Source organism: Gouania willdenowi, chromosome 16 (assembly GCF_900634775.1).
Source record: "Gouania willdenowi chromosome 16, fGouWil2.1, whole genome shotgun sequence".
Lineage (NCBI taxonomy): Eukaryota > Metazoa > Chordata > Actinopteri > Blenniiformes > Gobiesocidae > Gouania > Gouania willdenowi.
This window is the reverse complement of record NC_041059.1, coordinates 37,537,214-37,550,420: the sequence shown is the minus strand read 5'-3', so window position 1 is coordinate 37,550,420 and position 13,207 is coordinate 37,537,214. Positions and strand designations below refer to the sequence as shown.

Genomic DNA, 13,207 nt, shown 5'->3' with positions numbered 1-13,207 from the left:
CAGTTAAACGTGTTTACAGTCGCTTCATTGGTTGTTGTTGTTGTTGTTGTTGTTGTTGTTGTTGTTGTTGTTGTTGTTGTTGTTGTTGTTGTTGTTGTTCCTCGATCCAGCGTCTCGAGCTCGTCCGTAGAGGGTTGAGCGCGCTCACAGCTCCAGCTGTGCTCGGGAACGCGCCCGTCAGGCTCCGTGTTCTGTCTCTGGTCCAGGCTCTGCTCCCGGTCCAGGCTCTGCTCCCGGTTCAGGCTCTGCTCCCGGTCCAGGCTCTGCTCCCGGTCCAGGCTCTGCTCCCGGTCCAGGCTCGGTTCGGTTCGGTTCGGCTTCACTCGCTTCATCAGGGTCTCCAGGCGGTGCGGACAGGATGGGTTGGACTGTCCCGGTTCTGCTGTCGGTTCTCTGCGCTCAGCTCACAGCTGGAGTCACGGACCGAGAGGACGTACAAGGTAACCGAACCGAACCGAACCGAGTTAAACTGTTAATAACTTAACTTTAGCAGCATCTGCTTTACAGACGCTAAAGCGGGTTTCGTCGCACTGTCCATATGTAAAGACATTAATAAATATTAATAAAGTCATTCTGCTCAAAATAGATGAGCTGGTATATATTTGGTATATTTACTACTTGTGTTTATTTAGTAAATCATAAGAAAAAGTTGCGGAGAAACGGTTTTAAATGTTTTTTTTTTTTTTTTTAAGTAATAAATGTTAAATAAAGCCAAACGTTTAGATGTGCTAAATGTTCACATATTTTCATTACATTAGTTTAAAACAGGGGTGTTAAACTCTTTTTATTTAGTTTAAAGGCCAAATACAGACTAGTTTTAAGAGTTTAACTGTGCCACAGTTTTTTGGTGAGAAAAAGAGCAAATTCAACATTAATGTGCCCTCGTTTGAACTTTCACGTATAAATGATAAAGTATGTGAATATATCAGTGTCTGCAGGATCTTCACTTCAATTTCCCTAATTTGGGGAAATTTGCCAGATTTTTTGAAAAATGTACTTATTTCAACAATTTGTGATTGAAAATTACTGCCGTGATGTGATTTATGAACTGGAAAACTGAGCTCTGCATATATTGTGGATGTTAATAGTATTTTTTGTTGATATCTACAACTGAATTAGTTGGTGATTTACTAAATGTTTCATGTTTTTTCTACCATTTTTACTTTCTCGAGAGGGCCGAATTTGATGATCTAAAGGGCCACATTTGGCCCCTGGGCCTTCAGTTTGATACATGTGGCTTAAAATAAAATAGCCTTCTGGCTAATTCTGGCTTTTTTTTTTTTAACCATGTTTGTTCATGTGTTATATGAAACTGCACTGTCCTCTTTCAAATAAACCAAGAAAAAAAAGTAATTCAGAAACAGAAGCAAACCTGTGAACGTGCAGTCTTTGAATCCCAGTTTTCCATGTTTTTATTGGTTCTATTCCTTAACATGAACAACTGTGTCAACACCATCAAAGTGTTGATCTGATTACCAAATGACAAAAACGAACCATAACCATGAACCATAACCATGAACCATGACCATGAACCATAACCATGAACCATGAACCATAACCATGAACCATGACCATGAACCATAACCATGAACCATGAACCATAACCATGAACCATGAACCATGAACCATAACCATGAACCATAACCATGAACCATGGATGGAAGTTACAGTTGTGATGAATAAACATTAACAGTCTGTCTTTTTAGAACCAATAATAGTTACAGAGGAAAATATGTTGAGCTTTGTTCCATCTCAAAGTAAAACGAGGATTTTTGCAGGAGCTCTGGAGCCACATGTGGCTTTCTAGCTGCTCTGCTGAGGCTCCATCTCTGAGGAAACAAAAAAATCACCAAACTCTGTCCAATCACTGTAATTTGTTGCAACTTCCACCATTTCCTGCATCCCTCTGACATCATCATCACTCAACACGGTGATGAATGGGAGGATGGACGTGAGCTCATGAAGCCCCGCCCCCTCAGGCTGCCATTGAGTGTTGACTAGTTTGTAGACAGAGCAACGCTGGGCTCATTCTGAAACACTCCACACTAAAACCTGCTGAGGAGTGACTCCAGCAATGTTTTGAATCAACTGGTGATCATGTTAACAAGTGACTGATTCTGAGTCAGTCATTGGTTAAAATGGACACAGGTTTCTCCAAAACACCAGTGAAGCTCCAATCAGTTCGTGGGGGGGGGGTCAGTCATCTTCTCCTGGCTAATGAAGCTCCTCCCCCTCCTCAGTGATGGACATTCTGGCTCTTCAGGATGTGAAGCAAGCTGAGGCAGCGGTGGAGAAGCTGTCGTTGGGTCTGAGCACGCTCAGTGACGTCTACGTGGTCTCCACGTTCCGTCTGCCAGCCAAACTGGGCGGAGTCCTGCTGGGACTCTACGGCAAGCTGGACAACAGGAAGTACCTGGAGGTGGCCGTCATGGGCAAGATCAACAAGGGTGAGAACAACAACCAATCCATCAACCAATAATAATAGTTTAATGACGGTTCATGTTAATATCAGATTTACTGCTGATTATGAAAAGCTGATGGCTCACTTGATATCTTTAGTCTAGTTTTATTTGACAATAATTCTCCCCTTTTGTGTCATAGGTTCGGTGCACATTTGAGGACATCCTTAGGTCTCATAGTGAGGTATCACTTATCAGACCAAACAAACTTATGACTCAGCAAAACCTCCGTCATATGAAATGCCATCAAATGAAGCGGCCTCGAACTTTAAAATAAAATTAGTCAGACTCATGGCCTCAGTCCATGAAACACGACATGGCATTTTATTTTGAAGGAACCAGAAGAACACACATGAGATATATTTACGTATTGTTAGATTAATAAACACGTCGTTGCATTGAAACATTGATATACAGTATCTTAACCGTTAAAAATAAATAGAAAATAACAGTTTTCAACTTGCTCTTGTGTCTGAAGCAGCACATATTGATGACGTCATGTTTTTTTCCAGTTTCTTCAAAATACAACGTCATGTCGTGTGTTACGTCCTGAAGCCGTTGAGTCTGACAACTTTTATTTTGAAGCCTGAGGCCGTGTCATTTGACAGAGGTTTTGCTGAGTCATGAGTCCGTTTTCCTGATACCTCACTCTGTGACCTGACATGTGCACCATACATAGGCTGTGTTTGAAATGCAACACTATAAACTACAAACTCATTGGGTATATACTGTCTACTGTATAATAAAAGTATGGTTAGGAGGATTCCAATGATCAGCGTTCCCACAGAAGTATACTTCCAAGTTTCCCAAGATGCATTTGGAACCTACAACGACAGAAAACCAGAATCACGCTAAAGGCTAAATATCTTAATTAATTCTCCACCTTTGAAAGTTCTGAAAACATTTTAAGTGAGAAAGTAGAATATCAACATGTGCTCATTTCATCTATAAAAGTCAAGTAAACACATTTCATTCACACATTTTGGAGATTTTTGAAAATATTTGAATATCATTTTGAGTTCATTAAAAACATTTCTTGTGCTGATGAATGATAAAAAAGTCTTCAATCATGAACCAATCACAGGCTGTAGATGAGTCACATGTTGTCAATGATTAAACCTGCTCCTCTTTGGTAACAATGTTGTCCAAGTAGTTCACTGAGAAATCGTGATCCGTGACTATCCTGTGATCAGTGAGGAGAGCAGCTTCAGTGGTCAGACTGACTTCATTCAGGTCCTGGTTTACTGTGCGCTCGCTGCACATCTCAGAGTTTCCACTTCCTCAGTGTAACAGGAAAAAGTGAGCGTGTGCTTTTCATTCAGTGGAAACAGCAGAGATGGAACCTGTGGAGCTGAGCTTTTAAACCTGAAAACGTCCTGAAAATTCCTCAAAACAACTTCATTTTCATCTCAGTCCGACATTATAAATGATCTCATCCTCTAAATTGGAAAAATACAAATCCATATTAATTTGATTTTATGTTTTTTCTATCATTTTGTGTATTTTTATTGTCACCTGGTGGTTTTCTAGAGTCATTTTCTGTGTTTTTCTTTCATTTTGTCTATTTTGTTCTAATTTTGTGGATTTTTGTTTGTGTTTTGTATATTTTTCTCTCAGTTTATGTATTGTCATCATTAAGTGGCTTTTTGAAGTTTCTTTTTGGATTTTTGTTGGTGTTTTGTGTGTTGTAGGAATCATTTTCTGTGTTTTTCTGTCATTTTGTGTATTCTCCTTGTCATTAAGTGGCTTTTTGGAGTCTTCTTATTGTTTTACTGTTATTTTATTCATTTTTATTATGGTTTTGTGTGTTTATGGTGTAATTAGGGCCTCAGCACAATGATGCATAGGACCCTATTGTAATGCACCTCGTTTTTCTTATTCTTCTTACAAAAAAGTTGTTACATTTTTGAGGGCCTAAACACCTTCAAAAATTCATGAAAATTTGAATGCATATTAGGACTGGCAAAAAAATTGATATTTTGGGGGAAATGCACATTTGAATGGGCAAAGTGACTCAATAGGGGGGCAAATATATTTACTTTCACATACAGCTACGAAATTCTGTAGAATTCTGACATCACTGTAGAAGTATAACTGATGACATCATCACTGTAGAGGTAGTACTGATGACATCATCACTGTAGAGGTAGTACTGATGACATCATCACTGTAGAGGTAGAACTGATGACATCATCACTGTAGAGTAGGACTCTAACGGAATTTGTGAAACATTTTTACCTCTGCCAACATACAGTGATGATGTCATCAGTTAGAACATTGGTCCGACCTGGCTAATCACTGCACACCGTAGCCACGTGTGTGCCAGAGCCAATCACTGGAGAGCCCACCTCCATGCCCCACCCATTTTGTAACATACAGTGATGATGTCAGTTAGAAATAATTTATTAACGGTATCACTGCAGTCCAAACCTAATCCCACAAGTCTACATTGTTCGTATTGGAGAGTCATCAGGCCACTCCTTCAAATGTTCAGAAACATGAAATGTAAGTCATGTGTAGCCTCAAGCCTTGTGATTCTCCAGTACAAACAATATCATCTAATATTCCAATATTCTAACGTTCTGGCGCACGTGGCTACGGAATGCTGTGATTAGCCACCTATATTGGTAAAAGGAAATCATAGACATTATATTTGCTCAGAACATTGCAGGAAAGTTTATGATATAATCCTTAAAAATGGTCAAAATGTCAACACTTTTCTGCCACACCCCGACATGCAACACACCTGGTTGCTGCTTGCAGCTTTAATTTTCTATGTTTTACTCTCAATTTGTGTGTTTTGTTCTCAGTTTATGTATTCTTGTTGCCTTTAAGTGGCTTTTTGAAGTCTTCTATTACTGTTATTTAATTTATTTTCATTATAATTTTGTGTGTTTTTGGTGTATGTTTCTGTTTTTCTCTCAATTTGTGTTTTTGTCATCATTAAGTGGCTTTTTAGTCGTGTACTTTTGTGTGTTTTAGAAGTCATTTTGTGTATTTTGCTTTCATTTTGTTTTCTCGTTCTCAGTAAGTGGCTTTTTGGAGTCTTCTTTTGTTTTACTGTTATTTTCTTTCTTTTTATTGTAGTTTTGTTTGTATTTGGTGTAATTTTGTATGTTTTGTTTTGGGGATGCAAAAAGTCTGAGTCTGTTTTCTAATTTCTGAATATTTTTATCTGCCATAATGACAAATTTCCCCCCATAAGGGATCCTCGTACCTTCTCTGGATTTCCTTTTGAATTAAATCTTAATTTGACTGAAATAAACAGATTTAAATGTGTGAAAAGGAGTCGGAGGCCTGGGGTGTATTCCAGAAAGGAGGGTTAAACTTACATACCCCATGATGGGAAACTCAGGGTATCTGTTTCCATCAATCAACCGCTGAGTATGTAAACCTTGGGTTACTTACGTGCACGAGCGCGATAAAAAGCCATCATCAATGGAGCAAAGATTACACGAGCTGCCATGGCAACCACCCGGAAGAGAGCGGTTTAGTTCACCCTGATGGGGGAAATAAGCAGGTGTTTGTGGAATATGAGCCTGTTCTGAAAGTGCGTTCACACAGAACACCACTTCAGTGACTATGGTGGCTTAAGTCGCCCGTGATTAGTCACGCTTTTTGGTCGCTTCATCACTTCATAGCTCCAGTAACGTGACGACTGGGGAATAACATGAATAAAATGTGTCTGAGGAGCCGGGGCAACAGCAGAGGGCTGCAGAGGGCTGCTGCATAGTCGCCAGAGTCATGTCGACGTCCAAAAAAAATAATTACTGAACTTGGATCCGAACCCCCAACCCTACGCTCCCAAGAGCCGTCCCTTAACTCGCGCGCCACCATAGCTTTCAATCTATGATGTCTATACATCCAACTGTATTACAGTACGAAATAATGTACAGTTAATGTTGAGCCTGAAATGTGAATTAATTTAAATTGACATTTTCCCCTTTACATTATCCACAGGTCTGTACCCAGGGAACTACAGACGTCAGTAGGTGTTTTAATGCAGATCAACCTATCAGTGTCTTTCATTAAATGCTCTGTATCTACAATGTTATAAAGAAAACTACCGTTTGCAAAAAAAAAATGAAAACGTAAAGAGGCACAACATTTGTAATGATGTGAACACGCTTGTGGTGTGTGATGTTACTAATGTGTGTCAGATAAGTGTGTCAAGGTTAATTAAAGTGTTCCTTGAGAATCGTGTTCAGGTGGGCGGAGCCAGATAGAAAGTCAGGGTTTCTTAGCCAAAACCTGCCAGTCAGCAGGTTTAGTTCACTGACAATGTTTCCATGGTGACATACTCAGAGAATAACATACCTCACCTTCAGGAATGAGATACTCAGAGTTTCCCTCATTTGAGCCTGAACATACTCAGAGTTTGAACATAACACGCTTTCTGGAATACCCCTCAGCTGTTGGCTCTCTGACATCCTCTAGGTCATGATGTATCTTCAGACGAGTGTTTTTAGAGCTGTGAGAACATTTTCTGGGAGGGTTTGGATGTTTCTGATGTGACAGAATAGCAAAGGGATCCAACAATGACTTCATCTCTAACAGATGTAAAACATCCAGAAACACAAACCCGTTACCAACCCACAGAGCCAAGAACAGGCTCAGAGTGATTCAAGACCAACTGACAGTAAACAGGCTGTAGAGAACGTTCATCATCAATGCTCAATGGAAGGAAACCAAATGCCGAGGGAGGGGTTTAAAACACGCTGCGTTCAGGAAAATCAAATAGATTCAAACTACAAAAAGGACTTTGAGCAAAGAGCTCCACCTCCAGATAATTAGACACTTTCCACTCAAACGTTACAAACCAAGTCCATCATTTACAAAACCAAGGTGAGAGAATTCATCAAGGTTCTGCTGGGTCTGTGGGCCCTGTGATTGGTCAGAGATTGGAGGCGTGGTTTGTGCCAGAGGTGTAAAGAGTACTGATATATCCTACTCAGGCAGAAGTACTGTTACTTGATTCAAGTTGTCCTCAAGTACAAGTACAAGTAAGTCATACATCAAATACTCGAGTACAAGTAAAAAGTAGCTCAATTAAATAGTACTCAAAGTAAAAGTTATTAGTTACTTTCAGCCCTCACGTTTATTTTTGGTCTTAAATTTTGCCACGGTTCCCTTACATTCAGTAAACATCTCAATTTGTGTATTTTGCTCTCATTTTGTGTGTTGTCATTGTCATAAGTGCCTTTTTGGAGTCTTCCATTTGTTTTACGGTTATTTTATTTATTTTGGTGATAATTGTGTGTATTTTTGTTGTCATTAAGTTGCTTTCTAGAGTCAATTTGTATATACAGTAAACATCTCATGTATAGTTGCACGATACCCACGATACCCCGCGGTGCCAACTTGTAACGGTTTCTACTACACTAGAATTTCTACATGACGGTACTACCGTGGATTACGATACTACCGGTGCTAGTTTCTGCTACATAGCGGTTGCCTCTACTCTCCACCCGACTTCTCACTGCGAGAGCCCTCCCGCTACAGTGGCTATAACTACAGCGACGGCCGCTGAACATCCTGTCATTTATATTAATTTTTAATGTAATGTAGTCACCAGAGTCATGTCGACGTCATAAAAAAAAACCTTAGCCCAAGACCAAACCCCGAACCTATGCACCCAAGACTGGAGCCTTAACTTGGTACGTCACAGTAACTTTAACCATGATAACTATATATCCAACTATATTACAGTATTAAACAGCATAAAGTCAATGTCGAGCCATAAATGTGTATTCATTTAAATTGATTTTTTTCCCCTTTATATTATCCACAGGTTTGTATTCAGGGAACTTTACTACAGACGTCATTAGGTGTTTTAACGCAGATCAACCTCTCCGTGACTTTCACTTAATGCTCTGTAATATTTATAATGATGTGAGCTTGTCTGTGGTGTGTGATGTTAAATGTGTGTCAGATAACAGTGTCAAGGTACATTAAAGTGTTCCTTAAGAAGAGGTGTTCAGGTGGGCGGAGCCAGGTAGAAACCCAGGGTTTCTTCGACAAAACCTGCCAGCGACCAGGTTTAGTTCACAGACTCGGTTGCCATGGTAACAGACTCGGGGAAGAACGTACCTCGTTTTCAGGAATGGGATACTCGAGTTTCCCTCATTTGAGCCTGAACATACTCAGAGTTTGAACATAACCTGCTTTATGGAATACCCCTCAGCAAGAATACCTGGAAACACAAAGACAAGAGTTATCACATGAGACCAGACTCGGAAACAGAATAAATAAACACTCTCGGAAAGCTAAGAGGACCACAAGGGCTACACACAAACTAAACTAAACAGAACCTGATACTTTACTTCTTTTAAAACATAATTAAGTACAAGTAAAATTAGTGTTTTATAAATAAACTCAAAAAAAGTACAAATACCCATAAAAACAACTCAATTACAATAATTTCAGTACTTGTAATCTATTACTTTCCTCTCTGGTTTGTGCAGACCATGTACCAGTCGGTGTTACACTTCATCTCGTAATACATGTTTCATTGTGACTAGTGCTCGTTTCGGTCGGTGTTACCATGTGACAGTAAAGTCTCTTCCTCTCTAACTTGGTTGTTCTAAACCTCCTCCTCAGTCCTGCTCCGATACGTTCGCGCTGACGGAAAGCTGCACACGGTCAACCTGCAGAACGCCAACCTGGCCGACGGTCGGACCCACTCCATCATCCTCCGGCTGGGCGGCCTTCAGCGTGAGAACATGCAAACCGAGCTGTACGTGGACTGCCGGCTGGCTGACTCCAGTCAGGGCGTCCCTCAGCTGGTTTCCCTGCCTAGAGAGCCGGACACGGTGGAGATCAGGCACGGACAGAAGGCCTACGCACGCCTGCAGGTGGGACACAGTGACTGATTCTCACTATTGGGTCGTCCCCATCCAACTGTTTCACGTCTGATACCATACCGCTACCAATCACATACCATATTGGTGTGGATCATACATACTGTTATGACCTATTTTGTAGTTTGGAATGTTACAAAAGTTGGTAACACTGTCATTAACATGAATGAGTTGTCATTAAGGTGTCATTAAGTGTTGTTTGCTAAATTATGACATCTTTGGAGCTATGTTGGCTTTTTTGGGGTGAGGTAGAGGGATCTAGTGGGGTGGGTTAGGGTTACGCGTTACCGCCCCAGCATCACTTTTGACAGTAACTAGTACTGTAACGCAATATTTTTCTAAAGAAATAACACCGTTACCGTTACAATATTGTGCATTTGTCCGTTACTTTGCTAGCAGCGTGTACTTCCTGTTTACAGTGGCGCTACATATTTTTACGGGATGCCGTGCCAAACACGGTAAAACAGTAGAAGAAGAAGCATTGTCAGCGTGTTTCTGTTTACATTACGTGCGTGAATCATGGCGAGTCAATGCGAGAACAGGACGAGCTTAGACTAAAGTGGAAACCTATCAGCTCCGGTGACGCGGCGGTGACGTAACGCAGCGGAGCCGCATCCAGTGGAAATCAGAATCAGAATCAGAAATGTTTTTAGTGGCCATGTACAGTTTTAAGGACAGTACAAGGAATTTGTCTTGGGAGTTGGTGCACAAAAACAAACAACAAAAAAAACAAAAAAAAAAAACAAAAAAAAAAAACAAAGAACAACCCAGCAACAATAATAATAATAAAAATGATAAATATAAAGGATGAGGGATACATAAAGGATAGATAGAGAATAAAGGATAAATAGGATAAATATAAATATATATATATATACAGTGCAGCAGATAATGTCATCATGGAGGTGGTGATCGGGTGGGGGGGGGGGGGGGGGGGGGTTCAGTGGGTGACTTGGGGTGTGTTCATGTGGATGGTGGCAGAGGGAAAGAAGCTGTTTTTGTGTCTGGAGGTTCTGGTCCTGATGGACCGAAACCTCCTTCCAGAAGGGAGAGATTGAAACAGTTTATGACCGGGGTGGGAGGGGTCGGCCACAATCTTTCCTGCACGCCTCAAAATCCTGGAGGTGTACAGGTCCTGGAGGGAGGGCAGATTGCAGCCGATGACCTTCTCTGGCCTTGTCCTTGGCCGTAGCTGCAGCGTACCAGATGGTGATGGAGGAGCAGAGGATGGACTGGATGATGGAGCTGTAGAAGTTCACCATCATCTTTGTTGGCAGACTGAACTTCTTCAGCTGCCGCAGGAAGTACATCCTCTGCTGAGCTTTTTTGATGAGGGAGCTGATGTTCAGCTCCCACTTGAGGTCCTGAGTGATGATGGTCCCCAGGAAGCAGAAGTACTCCACAGAGCTCACTGTAGAGTCTCCCAGGGTGAGGGGGGTGAGGGGGGCTGGGTTCTTCCTGAAGTCTGCTATCATCTCCACTGTCTTTAAAGCGTTGAGCTCCAGGTTGTACTGGCTGCACCAGGACACCAGCCGGTCTGTCTCCCACCTGTAGTCAGACTCGTCTCCATCAGAGATGAGACCGATGATGGTCATGTCGTCTGCAAACTTCAGGAGTTTGACCGACTGGTGAGAAGAGGTGCAGCTGTTGGTGTACAGGGAGAAGAGCAGAGGAGAAAAAACACAGCCCTGAGGAGATCCAGTGCTGATGGTCCAGGAAGCAGAGATGGTTTTTCCCAGCTTCACGTGCTGCTTCCTGTCAGACAGGAAGGCTGTGATCCACCTGCAGGTGGCGTCTGGCACGTTCAGCTGGGAACGCTTGTCCCGAAGGAGAGCTGGGATTATCGTGTTAAAAGCAGAGCTGAGGTCCACAAACATAATCCTGGCGTAGGAGCCTGGGGAGTCCAGGTGTTGGAGGATGAAGTGGAGAGCCAGGTTTACAGCATCGTCTACAGACCTGTTGGATCTATAGGCAAACTGCAGGGGGTCCAGGTGGGGGTCGGTGATGTCCTTGATGTGGGAGAGCATGAGGCGTTCAAAGGACGTCATGACCACAGATGTCAGAGCGATGGGTCTGTAGTCATTAAGTCCTGTGATCCTCAGCTTTTTAGGGACAGGAACGATGGTGGAGGCCTTAAAACAGGCTGGTACGGTGCATGTCTCCAGTGAGGTGTTAAAAATGTCTGTGAACAGTGGAGACAGCTGATCAGCACAGTGCTTTAAGGTGGAGGGAGAGACAGAGTCCGCTCCACAAGCCTTACGGGGGTTTTGTCTCCTGAAAAGTCTATTTACATCTCTTTCTTTGATGGAGAAAGGTGTCTCTGTGGGAGGGGGGGAGGCGGGGGGGAAGATTGGGGAGAGCGAGAACAATTGGGGTCAGAGTGGAAATACGCGCATTATTTTTGTCTCCAAAAAATACATCAGTGAAGCTAAGCTAACACTGCGGCTGGATTTTAACGGACTGTGACTGTTATCCAGGAACAGATCAGCCAAACTATTGCACGGTATGTTGTTGTAAATAAGAAGCCTGTCGCTGCTGCTGAGTCACTGCTAACAGCAGCTCATTAGCCTGATATGTTTAGCATTGTGTAGCTGAGAAAAATGCTGTGAATTAGTTTTTCCACATTTATTTTTATAAGCATTTTCAACAGCAGAATGTGCACCTGGAATACACACAGCTTATTTTACATTACTGTGCTAAGGCTGAAAAAATAGTGTTTTAATTTTGGGGCAGCTGTTTTGTGCTTTATATGCACATCATTTATGGTTGTTTTATAGCAGTTGATCAACAGTGCATTATTATATTATTACAGCACTAATATGAAGCTGTATGGACACAAATGACCCAAAATAAATAATACATTATTTAATTCTAAGTAACTCAAAAGTTACTTTTTCCAGTAACGCATTACTTTTTGGTGTAAGTAATCAAAATAGTAACTGAGTTACTTTGTGAATGAAGTAACTAGGAACGGTAACTAGTTACTTTTTTCAGTAACTAGCACAACACTGGTTCGGGGTTAGGGTAACAAACAACACATAATAAATAAATAAAATAAATAATGACAGCGTAAGGTCAGCCTTATGTATAAAACCTCAAGTGAAATGTTACCAAAAAGTCTTGATCTAGGGACATTTCTCACACAGAGAACAATAGTCAGCAACACTCATGGTTTGAGAAGAACTGTGATATTTATTATTAACCAATGGGTTACATAAACTTTAACCTTAAATGGTCAAATATTCTACACCAGGGGCCACTACCTGATGCTCTATGGACCATGTGAGTGGCCCTCAGGAGCTCTAGTCACCTTCTAAAATCTGATTTACTTTCTAGGATTCAAACTCACAAAAATGAATAGATATGAGAGATGTAGTTAGTACTTAGCAGAGTTTAATACTGCTGATAAAGCTTGATATTAAATGAACCATCTTTAAATGTTTACATTCACTGAAACATTGTGACAAATATTTTTAAGTGTTGCAGATCTGGTGTATGGTCAGTGGTATGTATATATATATATATATGTGTGTGTGTGTGTGTGTGTGTGTATAAGATGTGTTTTAAAAAACGCAAGGAGGATTTTGTATCAATTTTAATGAAAAACAATTGCATAAATTTTTAAGTTACTGCTATTCTTCTTTATTATCTTATCCTCTAATTAAAGTGAGACCATGATAATGTAGTATTTAAGAAGTGCTTTTCTAACTGGTAGCCCATAGTTTCAGAAAGGTTGGTGACCATTGTTCTACACTCTTCTCATGTATTATTGATTTATTTTATTCAATTATTGAATAAAATAAATAAAATGTAAATGAGAAGAACCTGAAAAAATAATAAACCTTTGATTTTAGATGCAGGCTGATCCAGTCTGAGACTAATGTTGCT

At 41.0% G+C, this 13,207-nt stretch overlaps 1 protein-coding gene across 2 annotated transcripts in view; it reads left to right on the top strand.

The window, feature by feature from the left end:
* Positions 1–13,207, top strand: part of thbs3a (thrombospondin 3a) — a 37,472-nt gene continuing 24,265 nt past the window's right edge. For both annotated transcript variants that reach the window (XM_028470598.1, XM_028470597.1), the window contains exons 1-3: positions 1–440; positions 2,241–2,447; positions 9,060–9,313. In XM_028470598.1, the coding sequence (XP_028326399.1) occupies positions 359–440; positions 2,241–2,447; positions 9,060–9,313 (543 nt within the window). In that variant the 5' untranslated portion in view covers positions 1–358. The remainder of the gene's footprint in view (positions 441–2,240; positions 2,448–9,059; positions 9,314–13,207) is intronic.